Genomic DNA, 18,177 nt, shown 5'->3' on the forward strand with positions numbered 1-18,177 from the left:
AATAAGTTGTTAAAAAATTAATGAAAAATGTTATCGAAGCCATAATTTTAAATGGCAAATTCCGAGGTGAAAATATATTATTACCGCGAATCTCTATTATACCCATAGATGTGCCAATACAATTTAAACGCCTTAAATTTCCAATTAGATTGGCATTTGCAATGACTATCAATAAGTTTCAAAGCCAAACGATGTCTGTAGCTTAGATTTGAGCACATCATATTTTTCACACGGATAATTACGTGGTGTGCTCTCGAGCCATCCAGTTTGTGTTGGCGAAAGATGGGATAACAAAAAATATTGTACACTCTGTTGCATTAAGGGATAGATATTGTTTTTTACTAATATTGTCATAATTAGCGATACATATAATTTTAATGGATCAATTTTAATAAATTATTAAAAAAATAAATGTTTTTATGTTTTTTCCATTTATGTTTTTTCACCATTCATAGCACTCCATATCTCTTTCTTACATTCTTATCCTTACCCACATTCTTACATGCCTATATTTAATTAGTTATTTTTTTCTAGCAAAATATTCTCTAGAAATAATTTATATGAAAAAACAACGTTTGTCGGGTCAGCTAGTTTATTATGTATTGTAATAATACATATTTAATAAAATGATAAAAAATTAAATTAAATTAAAATTTTTTAAATGGTTAATACTCGTAAAGTAATATAAAATAAATAAACAAATATTTTATGTACAGAAATAAATAAATAAAAGCTTAACCTGGAGTATTAATGACTTTGTTAACTTTGTATATATCTGATGATGAATTTTTAATTCGAAACCAGTCGTACTTTGCAAGTATAATAATACTCTAGGCTAAGCTTTTATTTACTGATTTATTTATTTCTATACATAAACTACCTCTATTTGTTTATTTATTTTATATTTATAAATATTTATTCAAAAACTAAAATTCCACAACCCCTATTTTTATTACTCGTATTTATATCATCATTAAAACCACATAAAACATTTTAGCAGCAGCTATGCTTATTGGTAAATTTGCCCATAGTAAAAATAATACCTATAACGCCACTGGCCCACATGACATTACATGAGATTCGTCGGAATACAAATTAATATGAATTACCGCTGTATTATAAGTTTCCTCGGAAGTTAGTTGACAAGACTTATATACTAAATCAAAACGGCTTACACATAATACGAGGCATGAGCACATACTGTTAGAGTTAGTGTATTTTTTAACTAGTTAACTAGACACAAATGTCACCCAGTGATTATACTCTGTCGACAGCATTTTAAAAGATTGGGCGAAATAATGCGAAACAAACTTGTAATACTATAATCGTACTATGGTATTATACATTGACTATTTTGAAAATAACATTTTTTGTCGCCCAGTGAAAATTTCTTATAAAATGCAATGGTTAGAATCCAAACACGTTTCGCTTACAAAATACAGCAGCCGAAGTTTTCTAATTTCTTTAATTTTTCCGTAAAAAGAAGCCAAGATTTAAAAAATTTAGTTTGTTTCGACAAACGAGTTAAGGAAAATCATTCAAAGATAAACAACTTCAAGTCCACTTCAATTGTTTACCATAAAACTTTATACTGATATTTAACTTTAAAAACACACAGTTTGTTGTACATCAAACACAAAATAATTACTTTTGTAAAGATTTTTTCAAAAAAAATCAGCAAAGGTATAATTTAAAGTTCTTACAACGAGGGGTCTTTCGTCAATAACAATGGTAATTCCTTAAATAAATACGAAGTGCGTTGTGGTTCGCCACAAAAATTATCTTGATTATTTGAATTGTTTTATTTTAACGTCGAGCGCAATTCGTATTCATTATGACTCATAATTTATGAGATACGTTTACCTACGCCATTGACGAACTCTCACAAAGGGTTGAACTATGCGTGTAAATAGGCATAACATAAAGGTACATTTTCGATTTTAAAAACGTATCGTCTTATAAAAACTAATGCCATTTTGGTTTAATAACAGCGAGACGACGTAATAAAATCCGACCATTTACATTTTTGTATTTTTATGTTCAGATTACAATCGAATACGTACCTATGTATATATATATAGGAACTGTACGTATCCTCGTCGATATGCACGATGCCACGGAGCGCGTTTTCACCGTTTTTAGTGTTTTCCGACAAAAAAAAAAAAAAAAACGGAGACAAAAAACAACCGCATCATTCCTTTATCCCAAAAGCTTACTCGCGCCGCCGTTGTGCTTAGAATATATAAAACGTATTTGATATGTACATTGGCTTGACGTGTCCCAACACACTGCTGGCTGCCGCCGTCGAACAAGGTTCCGCTAAACCCGCACGGTTTTATACTAGCCTTTTAGTGTTTTTTTTTTTCTTTTTTTTTATCTTCATCCCGGCCGCAATATAATACACAAACGTTCTCTGCTATCGATGTTTTTCTGGCAGTCGAGCGCGCGAATATCAACTCGTTCCGGTGCTGTTTTTATACCGCAGTGTCGCTGAAAGTTGCGGGAAAAAATAAATTACTGGCGCTTCCAGCGGTACGCTGAGATATTGGGATTTGCTGCTGGAATCAATAATAATCGCAAATCAATTGAACTGCGATACCGACGTACATAGTAGCCATCGGGTCATGAAAATAAGAATTTGAATTTTCAAAAACAAATATTTAACTTATGAAATCGTCAAGATCGAAGAGATATAGTGGATGACATATATTATTTGTTCATCGAACCGATTACGGTTTTATGAGTACTTCGAAGTAGTGTACAAAAGAAAAGAAATTCAAATCTTTAAACATTTGAAAGTGTTCCAGTCCCATCGTTCATACATCGGACGGAGTTGTGGAACACATTTATTGTACCGAATCGTTATAACCGTCACGGACGATGCATTACGAACAATTATGTTGAACCCACTACTGATATCGTTCTGTACCTATCGTGATCGCGTCGGAAGTGTACACACAACGGGAATTATTTCCATAAGTTAAATTGACGCTCTCCGATCCGACTACGTTTGTTGTGCAGATAAGAACCGATGAACTTCCTCTATTAATACTTTGACAAAAATTACGTTTCTTCGCTGCGGAGGCGTGTAATGTGTACATGGCCTACCAAAAACAACGTCTTGAATAATGTGACGTCCACGTAGTTAAAACGTATTCAATGCAATATGGTGTACCTAGTTAGTTTTTTGGCCTGAAGTCATTCAACATAAACTTATGACAATGGAACGGATTTCCATACAAAAAAAAAATCCTCAAAATATACTTCTAAAGGTATTATAATATGCTACGAAATATGCACTTCACTTCTTATCTAAAACATTTTATTCGAAACAATTTAAAAATTAAGTATCTAGCATTCTAATGACGGTTAACGGAAAATAGACCAGCCAAGTGTGCTATTAGTTCAAAAACATCCAGTCTTTTCACCTGTTACGACCAGTATGGAATTTTCGAGAATGGGCCGCCAAAATGTAATGATAAAAAAAAGAAGAGAAACAATTAGATCGGGTAAGACACTATATGGTGTACGGTCAGGAATGGCATTGCTCTTCTAACTTGAAACTAATGTACCATGATTCTTTAAAAAAGTGAAAGAGGTCAAAAGTAATTAGTTCTACAGATGACTAATTTAATATTAGGATCTAATTTTTTAATAAAGTAAATTTAAATTTTTATATTCAAACATTTGCAAAAAAAAAAAAAAAAGAAAGAAGATTATGAAATTTGGGAAATCAAAAATGTCAAATGCAAACAGCATAAATGTCATTAAAATATTTCTTAACAATGAAATGTCTTTAAAATGCTAATATAAGTACTCGGTAAAATATATAAATTGCTACAATTAATATTTATAGAATAATAACTAAATAACTTGCATCGTTAATGGGAAATTTGCTTAAATATCCAATTTTGCCAACATTTCATTCAACATTAATAAAACCTTGTGATTTTTAGTAAAAATATTTTTTTCCAAGAAAATCTTAAGTAAAATCTTGTATCCAATTTTTAAACCTTAATTATAAAACTTTCGGTTTTATAACTTTTTAACTGCAAAAATGTATTGAATTTTCGTGATTTTTTCGTTAATTAAACTCAATTTTTTTTTTTATTAATCAGTATAATATAGGTATGTGCGAGGAGCTTTTTATAAAATTTTCATAAACCAATATTATTTTATCGATATTTTTGAAAAAAAGCTAGGAAAACAAAAAATATTCAACTGTAGGTGGTTAAGTCCATGGCGCTTTTCGCCTCTATAATGTTCCCAAGGACCTCATATTTTTCTCCGATAAATATATATAGGCACGAAAATGTGATAGGCTGAAATACGTGTTGTGCATACGTATAGATATTATAGGCACTCGCAGGATGAATTGATAGTGTTTCTTCTGAATATAAATTTAGACGGACGTCGTTGATACGTAAAAAAAATGTTACAATTTTCTTATTATTACGGACTACGGCCTCCAGTCATAACTCCATCAAAACTTTTTATCGGTTTTATAAGTAATAGGCAATATGGCGTTAGTATTAACTTTTCGATAATATTAATTTTATGTCTTGTCCGCTAACAAGTTTGATTTATTCTGACGCAATAGTTAGCAACAATTACCGAAATCTCGTCAATTTCTAGAGCATAAAATATCAAATGTAACAAACGTACGCACAGGTTCAGTGTGGAAGTCGGTATTATATAAAACTAACGTATTTATTTTTGTATATCAAATATCACGCCATACACGACAATCACGATAATCGCCTGTAAAGGATATATAATTACGTTCAACGAACGATTCGATATCGGTATTAATTATGTATGACAAGAAAAACATAAATATGATATTAAACATAATAAATTATTCTAAATAATATAATAATATGAATTAAATTATAATTATACTATATTTAATATAACAACGAAACGAACGTTTTGACGATTTGATATGTTTACGCGTTGGAAATAATAAAAAAAAAAAACCACACCTTCCAGTTACACAACAAAAAACGACGGTCTTCAGAATAGGGAACGAATGAATCGACAAATAACTGTTCGGTAGATACCTGCAGCTATTGTAATGAAACATTGAAACGTGACATCATCAAAGGTAATGCGAAATTGGTCCTCGGAAACATTACTGATCGATATTTACTTAACTGTTCGAATTGATTCCGGAATAAAATTAAAAAATATTACAAATTATGTACGAATCGATAATCTTATAATATTTTATTAGGTTTTACGATGTCTAAGAAAATGTATAAATATAGTTACATATTTAATTGATTGGTTATGTTTGTTTCTCATCAATCTATCTTGTGACAATAACCTAGTCCAGCGGTTCCTGAACTGTGCTCCACGGAGCCCTTGAAGCTCCGCAATGGTTTCTTAAGGGCTCCGTTTGTTACACCACATAAATTTAATAATTTTGTAATTTTTAATTATTTAAACCAATATATATATCTTAAAAATCTTTTCAACACTCAACTTACCATAACTCACCGATATGACGTGTAAAATCCCGATAAGAAAATTGTGTACAAATATTTAATTTAGACAATACTAGAAACTAGATAATTTCTACCATTTAATTTAGGTTTGATTCTCAATTACAACATTATTTTATCAGTTTATCACGCGTATTGATGAACGACGGACATGTGATAATTTTATTGAATTCGGTTAATTTTTTATTTTATTGTGCGTATTTATGAACAATGGACGTGTATTTTTTCTTTGATTCATTTTTCATTTTTTATTATTTTACTTAGATAATTTACGAACAACGCAGTGTATTTCTACTGAAATGGAACGGTGGTTCAAAACGGGCTCCATCAGACCTGAAAATCGTCAGCCAACAACTGTTGATCGATCAAAAGAAAATAACAATAGTTGTAGCAAAAATAATTCCGTAGAGTTACATTCGGAACAAGATGTATATAGTTCTGCTTTAGAGTCTACGATACCTGATGTCGAAATTATGAAAGGAAACAAAAAACGAAAATATGACGATTCATATTTAGACATGGGATTCACGAAATTTTCCGATGGACGTCCTCAGTGTGTGGTATGTAACAAAGTTTTGCCTAATAGCTCAATGTTCCCTTCTAAGCTTAGACGACATTTTGAAACTCATCCCGACTCCACAAATAAAACCAAGCTATTTCAAAAGAAAAAGTGATGAACTCCATTCAACTCAGAAAACATTTGTATCTCATGTAAAGACACATTCCGAAAAAGCACTGAAAGCGTCGTACTTAGTAAGTTATGAATTGGCTCTTGCTGGCAAACCGCAGACTCTCGCTGAAACTCTTATAAAACCACTATTAGTAAAAGTAATGAAGTTTATGGTCGATGAAAAAACTGCGAATTTGATCTCAAGTATACATTTATCAAATAATAAAGTCGAATTCAGGATTTATCATACGATGTTAAAGACACCATAATTTCTCGTATCAGTCAAACAACATTTTCGTTACAACTTGACGAATCTACAGACGTCGTCGGATTAGCTGTGATAATAACATTTGTACGGTATGAATTTTCTGGTATTTTTCATGAAGATATTTTGTTCTGCAAACCACTTCCATCCTCGACAAGCGGAAGTAAATTTTTTTCTATGCTTGATTCTTTTTTCATAGAAAACTAAATACCATAGAACAATTGTATTGACGTGTGCACAGATGGCGCAAAGGCCATGGTGGGTAATGTTGCTGGCGTTGTTGCAAGGATCAAAAAAGTTTCAGCAAATTGCACGAGTAGTCATTGTATATTACATCAACATTCCCTCGCAACAAAAAAAATGCCTGTGTTATTAAAATAAGTACTTGACAACGCAGTAAAAAATTTTTATTTGTATATACACATATACATTATATGACGCATACTGATTAGAACAATTGAATACTTCATAATTATTTATTTTATTTTCCAATTCAAACTTAATTTATAATTTCTTATCAATCCTTTGTAAAAATGGACAAATTTACAGTTGAGGGTACGCATCAGGTAAGCATCAGAAAGATGAAAGATCATGAATGATCAAGGGGTACGTGAATGAAAAAAGGATAAGCAACGCTACTGTTAACAACCCGGGATAAAATCCGACAATTGGAAACCAACTCTTAGTCATCCATCATTAATCATCGGCATTCAAAGTCCCAACGGTCACATAATGTTACGACAGTTTATAACAAAACTTAGCGCACGAGTAAATATTGTACGAAACAGTCACCAGATGAGTTAAAAATATGCCTAACATTCAAAATTGTAAAACCCATTTAAGTGTTATGACTCTTTCTACAGTTCACGAATTTCGTACGGTACCGGTACGTCTCTCACCATTGTGACCGATCTGTGTTTCAAGTTACTAAAACGAGTAGCGCCGGCGAAAGTGCAGGGCATTAAGGGTCGCTGCTCAGAGCATCGAGCTTTTCATGGGATTCGAAAATGTTTAAGATATGTTTAAAATATGAATGTTATTTGAATCTTTAACTTCGATACTATTATTAGTAGGTAATAATAATAATAAATGAATAAACAATAATATATTGCCGACCCCTTTATGATTGATAACAATTAAGTATAATTAAGAGTGATTATTAAAATCCACGTTGAAGGAAAAAGAGGAGGAAGACCAAAAAAGAGATAGTTAGATACGATTGAGAAAGATATGAGGGATGTTTGTGTGTGTGCAAAACATGTAAAAAATCGAGACGATTGGAAGTTTTGAATAAAGGTAGGGACCCAAATAGTTGGAGGAAAGACGAGGCAGAGTAAAAATAAAAATTATATAAATATAATACCTATCCATACTGAGGAAAAATGTTTTTACACGATTTATGAAGAATAGAAAAATATGTCATACGAGTAATAGGCAGAGTTGGACAAAAACAAATCAAAATAAAGAATAAAAAATAAAAGCATGAATAACTAATTTATTTATGAATAAAGAACAATATTTTATTCTGAATACTTGTGGTGTACTGAATTAATTTATTCGTTAAAATCATGAATGATATTAAATATAAAAGTATATTTAATTTATTTTTGTCAATTATTATAAGTATTAATATGTATTACTTATATATATATATATATATATTATTTAAGTCTAAATAATAAGTCTATTATTATTATATATCGTTATTTAGGATTTAAATTAATGAAAAAATATAATAATAATAATAATAATTATTTATCCTAAATAATAATTTAGGATTTAAATTTATTATTTATATGATTATAGAGAATAGCGAATAATGAATAACGAATAACTGAATAATGAATAAAATATAGTAAATAAAAATCAATAATAAAATTAAGAATAAATCAATGAAGAATAATTTTTTTATTAAAATAATCAATCAAATAATATTTTATTCGACTAATGCTCAACTCTGGTAATAAGGCGTCCAAGAAAAATTTAGCTTTGCAAAGAGAAATCTACGGCCCCATGAAACCTCCCGGCGGCGCTGAAATCGACGAACCGTAATGACATAGCGCTGTAATTCGAACTTGCCGTTTTTTCATCTCTTTTATCGTTTACGCCACACGAATATGAAATGTCTAGGGCCGGATTTAGGGAAGGACTGAGTGGGCTGAATCCCAAGGGGTCCCACAACTTTATGATAATTAAACTAGGATGCAAAAAAAATATTTAATTTATGTTTACACATATTTATTTCAGTCCCTAATATTGAACTTTATTTAAACGTTTAAAAGTGTAATTTCTATCTCATAGATATTAAATGTATTTGCGTTTATTAACAATGAACAGTGTTTCGGAATCTAAATAAAAGACCTCAATGCGTTTAATTTGAATAACTCGAAATTATTATTTTTATTGTTTATTATTTAATTCCTTACACTTGCACAGTTTATGCGATACTTGTTCTTATAAAGCAAACGTGATATTACGATGATATTACTTATACTCGATTTGATTGTTTTTACGAATATATTTTATTAAAATTAGTAGTTGTTAACTGTTACTAACACTAAATACCAGTACCGTCGCAAGATTTTGCGAGGCCCGTTGTACTGCAAAAGCAGTACAATTTCTTTACACATAAATATTTCTTAGCATTCTAACTTGACAAATTGTGAGTCCCCGAATTTATTTTAAGTGCGAGATCCTAGGCCATTGCCTAAACTGCTTTCCAGTTAACGACGGCACAGCTAAATATGATAATAAATGTTGCATTGTACCCAGGGGCTACCGTATACCGAAGTCCACCCCTGAAAATGGCCACGAGTAATTAGAACAAAGTGAAATGGCGAAACGCTCGTCGCACAATACGCACCGCAGCTGTCTCTCTCAGTCCTCGTACGAAATTACCTACGTAATCAAATTCTACTGATATTATTCTATTTTAACGATAGCAATTTTTTTTTTTTTCATGACCAAAGCACACGCGTATAATGGGTGTACGTGTTTATGTGTATAAACGCGGCAACAACACAGTGGAGCTTATATTTTTATTTCCATTCCGTTTTTATCGTTGTAACGTAAGCGCGATGATGTGATGATGTGCTTGGAAATATTATAGCCGTTGAAAACACCGTTGTTAAAAATAACGAAATGATTATTTCGATTTTTCTTTTATTTCTCATTTTTTTTCTTTCTTTTTTTTTAATTTGACGTTCTTATACGAAAAATATAGCGGACATGTTGTCCGAGTAATTTGATCGCTTGGTAGAAAACACAATACAAAGTTCGACTGTTGAGTTTTTCTTATTTATTATTTCAAATTAAAAACATACCCCTTCGACGTCTGTGGTCTGTTTGTTTGGAAAATCTTAAGCTTATACCAGGATAACCTAAACGGTTTATTAAATATCAGATAATCATAGGCCGAGTTTAACAGAATCAATTCCAGTAGCGTATTTAGGGAGCTAGGGTGGGACAACCATTCCAGGTAACATTTATAGGAGAGAGTTTGTTTCACTGAGCTATGATTTAAATATTATAATTTTTACAATTATTTTATTTTCTAAAATTCGGTCAACATATCTAACAATACATATAGTCAATGACTGAGAGGAACAATATATTATAAATATTTAGTGAAAATATTTATAAAATATAATACTAAATAATAACACGTTGGTTGAAGAAACTTGACAATTTTAACATACACTATACTGATGATTGATTTGTTATTCTGTTTCAGATAAAACACAAAAACAAGATACAATATTAGTCTAGCAAACCAAGCTCAATAACAGAACAAAAACTAATATACAGAAATTCACTGTACAATGATAGTTAAAATACAGTCAGTTAATCGACTTTATTATAGAAATTAAATATATATTAATATAAGTATATATAGTATTTACATATTATATATTTATCAATAAATAAATAAATATATATTATATTACATATGTTAAAATTAATTTAATCATAAATCAAATTATCACTTTGTTGCTTTTATGTTACGTTATATTATATGTTATTAAAATACCAAAATCCTAAAATCTAAACATAAGTATATGACTTTTTGTCAATTGTAAACATATAAAAGAGCATTTTAGGTATTTTTTGATGTAAATAAAAACTCGATTGTATACAATAGAAAAAAAAGTTTATATATATATATATATTAAACGTACATTATATCATATACATATATATATATATATATATATATAAGTTATTAATACGTAAAATATTTTCAACGCTAGAAATTTTATTAATTACAACTTCTTAAAATGGATAACATTTCAAAATACAAGTTCAGAAATCGTAAATACTGCCAAATAAAACTTTGTACATCAGTCTTCTCATGGTTATTAATATAAGTTAGTCGTAGTCATGTTTTTAACAGCGTCTTGAACAACCTATGCAGTAAAAAAATTAATGCAACACTATCTAAAAATGTAAGTGCTCAAAATCTTAACAATTTGAATTTTTGTTATTTATTGTAAAATAAATATATATTCATTAAATATATCAAATGTATGTATCCTGTAATAAACATTAAGATACAATGAGTACTACCTATAAGCAAATATATATTACATATTAATATTATATTATTTTATTTATACAATATGAATATATGTTATTATCAAATTCAGTCAAAATTGTTGTTGTTTCACTAACACATATAGACAATATTAAAATATGAGTTAGAAACACTTCATGAGAAAATGCTAATATAAATCAAGAAAGTCCTGTTATTTTACTACGCAATTCTCGGATCACTGTTTTTGACAAAATATCAAAATTAATGGATTTCTTGTATCACATATTAGAAAATTCCAAACACCCAGCAGAAGCACTAGATAAACGAGTAATATACATAGTTTTCATATATTATATAAGTATAGTATTATAATATTATATATAAATGTACATCATATATGTAAATAAATACATCCTTTAAACACAATCAAACTCCAAAATGGTCATTATATGTGATAAATACCTTTAATATTTTATGGCTGCTGGTTTCTTAATGAACTTCTGTAACAAATAATTTATATAATTAATAATACACCAACTATACACCATCAATTTGAATATTTAATTATATATCACACTAATAAATCAACTTCAATATTTAAAATAGGTATATTCTTTGAGTTCGACTTAAAGACTAAAAAACTATTAATTTTGTTAAAATAAATGTTAACGCTTGTTGGATGAAATGTAATATTCTCGAGTTTTATATCAAGTGTGTTTATTTTATATCAGAAAAACCTATAAAAAGTTACCATTCTATGATACCATAATTTGCCCACATTCAATTACATACCTAATAATTATTGCAAACATACTTCAGAGCACTTTTGTAACACAAATGTAACCATCCATAATCACAAAAGCAATACTACTTGCTTTACTCAAATTTTAAAAAAAATATATACATGATTCTATTCCTTACTTCGTTCATAGTAATTTATCAACTAGAAACAGAACCTTATTTCATAAAACTTTTAACATTGATTTGAATTATTGTTATGAAATCATTTATCATTCTGTGTATTTTACCATATTTAAAAAAATAATTGATTTAGTCATATACTTTAATTTGTTTGTCATATTTTTAATGTTACATTTGTTTGATCAATTTATAAAATTTAAATTGTTAATATTCATTACTTGTATATATTTAATAAATGCAAAAGAATTTTTTTATGTTCCAAATCAAAAGATAAGCGTTGATATTAAATAAAATAAAAATATATTTAACTATTTTTTTTTTTATTTATTTCAGGGTTACATCAAAAAGTAAAAATAAACAACGATTAATGAAAAAATAAATTAAAATTGAATCTAAATCTGTAAGGTGTGGTATTTATGAATTTATTTATAATGTTTCTTCTAACTGAATAAATATAAATTTGCTTTTAATAATTTTATATACATTAAAATTAAAAACTTTATAAACAATTTATAAAAGTAAAAGTGTATAACATTATTTACTTATTCACTTTATACACCAAATTATTTTTAAATTAGATAATCATTTTTAATTTAGAATGTGAAAAGACAGTTATAATGGTTAACAAATGAAACATATATTTCACTTTAAAAATGAAATATTTAAGGATTGTTTTTTCAACTTGAAAACATAAAATCATAAAATATAAACAATATATGTAAATTGTAATTATTTTATCGGAAAAATACTAAGAAAATATGAGAATTTTAACTTTCTATAGATAACATAAATGAAAGCAAAATCTTTTGAAAATCATATTATTTTTAAAGATAAGTATTACTAACATTCAGTAAAAAGTCTCATTTAATTTTTCAAGTTACAACTAAAATGTTAATGTGCAGTTTTATTTTTTGTAGTAATTTTTAGTCAGTTGCTCTCAATTATTTTAAAAATTATTAATAAATTCAAAAAATGACCATTCAAAACTAAGCAACATTTCCAATCAAAAAACTCCAATACTCCTTTTAATAATTAAATCAAGCCTTTTAATTAAAACTGTGTAGACAGACAAAAAATAAATAAAATAAAATAAAAAAATCTGATCAAAATCACACAAGTGTAATTTGTTTAACATTTATACAGCTCACTTAAGGAAAAATTTTAATTATGTATGAATGCATTTGAGTATGCATATCACTAAATAAAATGAGATTATATTATTGGGTTCTCTGGGACACCGTGCAAAAAACTCAGTTTTTGTTCTATTCTAGAAATTTAAATACTCAACATTCAATTTTAAATTAAATAAACTATCGTTAATAAAGTCTTAACAGGATCTAAAAATGATGCCACCTGACAGTGGATAAAATTTTGCACGCCAAATAAAGCATAATAGTATTATATTAATAATGCTCTAGAGTTAAAAACAGAAAATTCAAAATTAACTACATAATTATTATTACTGTAGTAGGATATTAAATATAATGAAAAACGATATAGTGTTTAACATAATACCAAAAAAAATCATAATTTAAATACACAAATCAATATCCCGTTCAATAAAATCAAAACTTCAAAGAAAAAAAAAGAAAAGAATAAAACAAAAAAACACTAAAAACAAGATTATTATTATATATTTATATTATAAGTTATTATTATATATGAGAAAGTTATTTCAAATTAAATTTACTGTCCCTGAATACTTATCAAACCAAGCTTTTAAATTTCAAGTTGGACTAGAAAACAACTAAATATGATATATTCACTAATATTTATATGGTGTTACATAGTAATTGCAATCAAATAAGTTAATATCCATGGTTAACCAAACCCAGTAGAAAGTTAAATAAATATCAAAATGAAAAGTTGATAATCCAAATATATATTAATCTAAAAATATGTTAAACTTCAAAAATCTTGATTATTACAGATTACTATTTTATTTTTTATTTTTTAAAAGTCAATAAATATTCAAAGAAGTAAATTATATGTTATTATATAATAATAATATAATATTTTTTTGTCACATTATTTTATTAAATTTAAATTCAAAACCAAAAAAATCCCTACACTAACTATTGTTCATATATAATGTATTGTATCACAACAAAAATTTAATTGATTTACACTTATAGTCATTTCATTTTGTGATAAATAATATTATAAATACTAAATACAAAGTATCATACGAGTTATTAAATTAAAATCCCTAAATTAGTGAGATTGATAAAAAAAAAAAATAATAATAGCATTACATTATAACTTACTCCATGGAAAAATTTCTAGAAGTCCCATCATTGTCAACAAAATCTTGTATTGCAGAACCGATATTATCATAATCACTTATGTTGGACATATCTGAAGAAATTTCCGAGTACGCATCAACAGAATATGTTTCATCATCAGCACCATCATCATCAAGAGCATCCATTTGGGGTAACTGGCCTTCCGCTCCGACTGTTATCCGCACGTTACGACTGAGCGTCAAACTAACGGAAGCTTCGAATTGCATTTGAGCGTCAAATATCCAAAATGCCGTGAGTACGATCATGGGTATAAGAAATCTGGAACGGGCACAAAGGTGCAACAGCAGGGACTTACCACCTCTGGACGCAGAGGCCGATAGTAAACGCGGCTTGATCCAGTGCACATACGCAGACATCAAACATATCACAGGTATAATTTTTTTCTTAACGTTCATCTGAAAAACACCAAATGCACTATAATCATGTCGGCGCTTGTGCAAAGTCACCCGTTGACACGAATAGTGAAACACTTACTTCGTCGATCGATATAACTACAACGGCGTTAAAGCGAATACCAACCGATCAGCCAAATGGATGAAAGTAACGACAAGTTTTGACTGGAAACTTGAATAGTATTTACCATAAAATAATAAACGTTGGTGTTTACCGAAACGAAATCGCGAACATCACATGACCATGAGAAGACAACATAACATTAATGAGCACTGACCAGATAAGCCACGCAGCATGATAAACACACACGTGGCGCCACCTGCTCTGCGCGATATTGACTACGGACTCATTAAAACAGGACCGATCCAATACATGTATATTATTTTTTATTATTACATTTTGAAATACATCAGTATTTTAATACAATTTGTTTTTCTATTTTAAATAAGTTTTATTTTTACGTAAATTTTTTATTACATTTATAAATTTATAATATTATGTAGAACAAGAATCACTTATGACCCATTATCGATGGTTTTCTTTGATATTATACATTTGTAGTCATTCAAAATTGTAAAATTAACATTAATAAAAAAAATTCAATCTTTAATGTTTTTTGGGTGTTTTTAACAATCTGAAATGTGATGCAGCTGATGAGTTGCATTTCTTATTGTTATGCAATTGCGATAATTACACGTTTTTTTTTTTATATAATTGTATTATTATGTTTTTTTTCACTTAATTCTCAAAATACATTATAAACGTTTGCACCGTTAAACCATGTCTAAACTATACTCGACTTTACATTACCTTATAATATATGAAAACAAAAAATATTTAACCCATTAATAATTGATTACTTAGTCTTCAAATGTAATTCTTATACTAACAAAAAACCATAGCATAGCATTTTAGTTACCTATAAGACAAAATATATAAAATATCAAATATATCACAACCTAAATGCGTGATCTGTCCCCCTCCTTAACACCACCGCTGGATAACAATAATTGTAAATCAATTAACCATGTACAATTTTCTTATTATAAACTTATATGTTTACGATTACGACAATTAAATATTGACTGCCAATAACAGTGTTATACGTAAACCTATACTTTTATTATACATTTTAATAATGCGTTTACTTAGTTACAGCACAGAATAGATTAATCTAATCTGTGATTACAGTCATTGTCATTGTCATCGATAAATTGTTTCCTGGGAAATTAAACAATGTTTCGCTAAAAACGCTATAATGCTCAGTGAGATCAGCTTGTCTTTTCGAAAACTTAATTAAACACAGATTAAAATTGATTTAATGTAATTTGTAGTGTAAATAAATACAGTAGAAGCCACTTATTAGGAACACAGATAATTGATACAATTGCCTAATTGAAACAAAATGTCTAGGAACGGATCGGCCGTATATTATAACATCGTAATTCAATCACATTATTCAAACACATCGATTATATGGAACGATAAGAGCCAAAGTCGTCGAAATATTCTGATTGTGGCCTTTTGAAATAGCTTGACCCACAGTTCCCCGATTCTGGATCCGCCCCTGCTCACACCTCGAAGTTGCAGAAGTTTCATCAGAAAAAAGAGATCTGTAATACGTTTATGAATACTCAAATAATTTAACATGCAGTCACTGATGATGAAGAAGAAAAAACGTAACATCCCCATGAAGTAAAGAAATTATAGCCTAAGTGTCCTCGGGAGAGTCCTGCACCGTGCGAATGAAAAAGGCTTTGGGAAACATTCTTACGAAACCAGGATCATCAAGATACTCGACGCAAAACAACAGACAACAATAAACGCATATTTTATTTAGCATGCATTTTTTTTCACAGTAGATAATTTTTTCGAATTATACATTTTTTTTTTTTTTAATAAATTAAACCAATCCCTTATTAAAACAATTGGTTAATTTACATTTCACCTTGATTCAAAGTGTTCCTAATAAGTGGCTTCTGCTGTAATACCAATAATAGAAAGAAAATTCAGTTTCTCATTTTTGTGAAATATTTCAAAATTTAAATGTGGAAGACAGAAAATTATTTTTAACCAAAAATTGAAATATATAATGAGACTCCAAAGGCAGAGCAAAGCAAATGCGGCCCTTACACGATCAGCATTATTGGTTGTATTATTGATCGGATAACATGAGTACTGTGATGTAGGTACCGTCAGTATAGAAAAACAATACTTATGACTAGGGCTCGAATTTATATGTAAATACATATTTTTACTGTGACTTTATAAATTAATTTAGTTAAGTGATAAATTCGGTTCAAGAGATTTCCAATGAAATTAACTATATTTATTTTACATATTTTACCATAAGTACAAATTTTTACATATTTTTCAATAATTCCATCGTTTCTTACATATTTCGACCATTTGTTCATTTACAATTTATACTGTATATAATTCAATACAGACAATTTCCCATGTTTCCAAAAGTACGTAAATAAAATAGTATCAATTATTGAATTAAATCTACGATCTTTATATGATCGATATTTCGATATGTTCGACAAGAAAAATTACTTTAATTCAAAGTTTAGAATCGTAGAAGCTGTAAAATGCATAGAACAAATACAAAGTCCATTGAGAGTTGCAGTAAAAGAAAAAATGCAGTGTACCTATTAAACAAAAATCCTGCTTTAAACTGTCTAAAATTAATTAGAGATATACTCATACATTGCGGAATGAATGGGATGATTTGCAGAATGAGCTCACTCTTTTGGACAGTGGAAATATGAAATTTGTACCCATTACGTCTATTGAAGTCGAGCCCTCCCTTAGTCGTTACAAATACATGTTACGACCAAACCGTAGACAATTTAACTTCGAAAATTTGAACATGTTATGGTATCTCATTGCCATCAAGATCAAGGTTAAATTTCATAATTTCATTTTAAGATTCTTAATTTTTTTTTTTTCATTTTTTGTCATTAATATAGAGATTTTTATTTTTTTTTTAAATTCCATATTTTTATTTTATTATAACATATAGAGCTATTTGTTATTCTATATATATTGGTTTTTTTAATACATATAAATCCGAATCCTACTTATGACTAATAAAAAAAATTGGATATCGAGCCATCAATATTCATTTAGCAATTATTATATTTATTTACCATTAAGTTAATCAGTATAATTTTTGCAATAATGGGAACGTTAATTTACGGAAATACTTTCACGCATATTAGTATTTATTTTTGTGATTAGTAATGCTACTTTTATATATATTTAAAAGTTGATTATATAAGTCAATGTTCATTCGAAATTAATTGTTGAAATGTGACTTTGGACCATAGGCGGAGATCCTATGAAATATTAGGAAGCGCTTAAGTATTTCAGTAATTGGTATAAAATAAAAAATAGCAAACACGTCTTACTAATAATATTCTTATATAAAATCAAATATAGTATTATAACAAGGTTTACTATTTGTATTATTGCGTATATATAAATATATTTTGTACACACCATGCATAGAAAATAATTAAATAATATTTGTAGCTTTAGATCTAGGCTGAAAAAGTCTGAATTTAATTAATAAA

General features: G+C 28.4%; 3 protein-coding genes across 3 annotated transcripts in view; 2 read left to right on the plus strand and 1 right to left on the minus strand.

The window, feature by feature from the left end:
* The window catches only part of LOC112694103 (allatostatin-A receptor-like), a 221,605-nt gene extending 211,305 nt beyond the window's left edge, over positions 1-10,300 (plus strand). The window contains exon 5 of the transcript XR_003149537.1: positions 10,176-10,300. The gene's annotated coding sequence lies outside the window, so the exon portion shown is untranslated. The remainder of the gene's footprint in view (positions 1-10,175) is intronic.
* Positions 5,807-6,823, plus strand: LOC112694113 (zinc finger BED domain-containing protein 5-like). The gene is made up of 4 exons (XM_025569489.1): positions 5,807-6,060; positions 6,113-6,335; positions 6,416-6,605; positions 6,684-6,823. Exons 1-4 carry the CDS (start codon positions 5,807-5,809, stop codon positions 6,821-6,823), a joined length of 807 nt encoding a protein of 268 aa, XP_025425274.1.
* A 377-nt stretch (positions 10,301-10,677) lies between the features above and the next one.
* LOC112694106 lies at positions 10,678-14,998 on the minus strand. The gene is made up of 4 exons (XM_025569479.1): positions 14,678-14,998; positions 14,165-14,598; positions 11,439-11,476; positions 10,678-10,848 (listed from the first exon to the last, which is right to left on the minus strand). Exons 2-3 carry the CDS (start codon positions 14,596-14,598, stop codon positions 11,449-11,451), a joined length of 462 nt encoding a protein of 153 aa, XP_025425264.1. The 5' UTR covers positions 14,678-14,998; the 3' UTR covers positions 10,678-10,848; positions 11,439-11,448.
* Positions 14,999-18,177: the final 3,179 nt, after the last annotated feature.

Source organism: Sipha flava, unplaced genomic scaffold (genome assembly GCF_003268045.1).
Source record: "Sipha flava isolate LNK unplaced genomic scaffold, YSA_version1 123_pilon_pilon, whole genome shotgun sequence".
In the NCBI taxonomy this organism is placed as follows: Eukaryota; Metazoa; Arthropoda; class Insecta; order Hemiptera; family Aphididae; genus Sipha; species Sipha flava.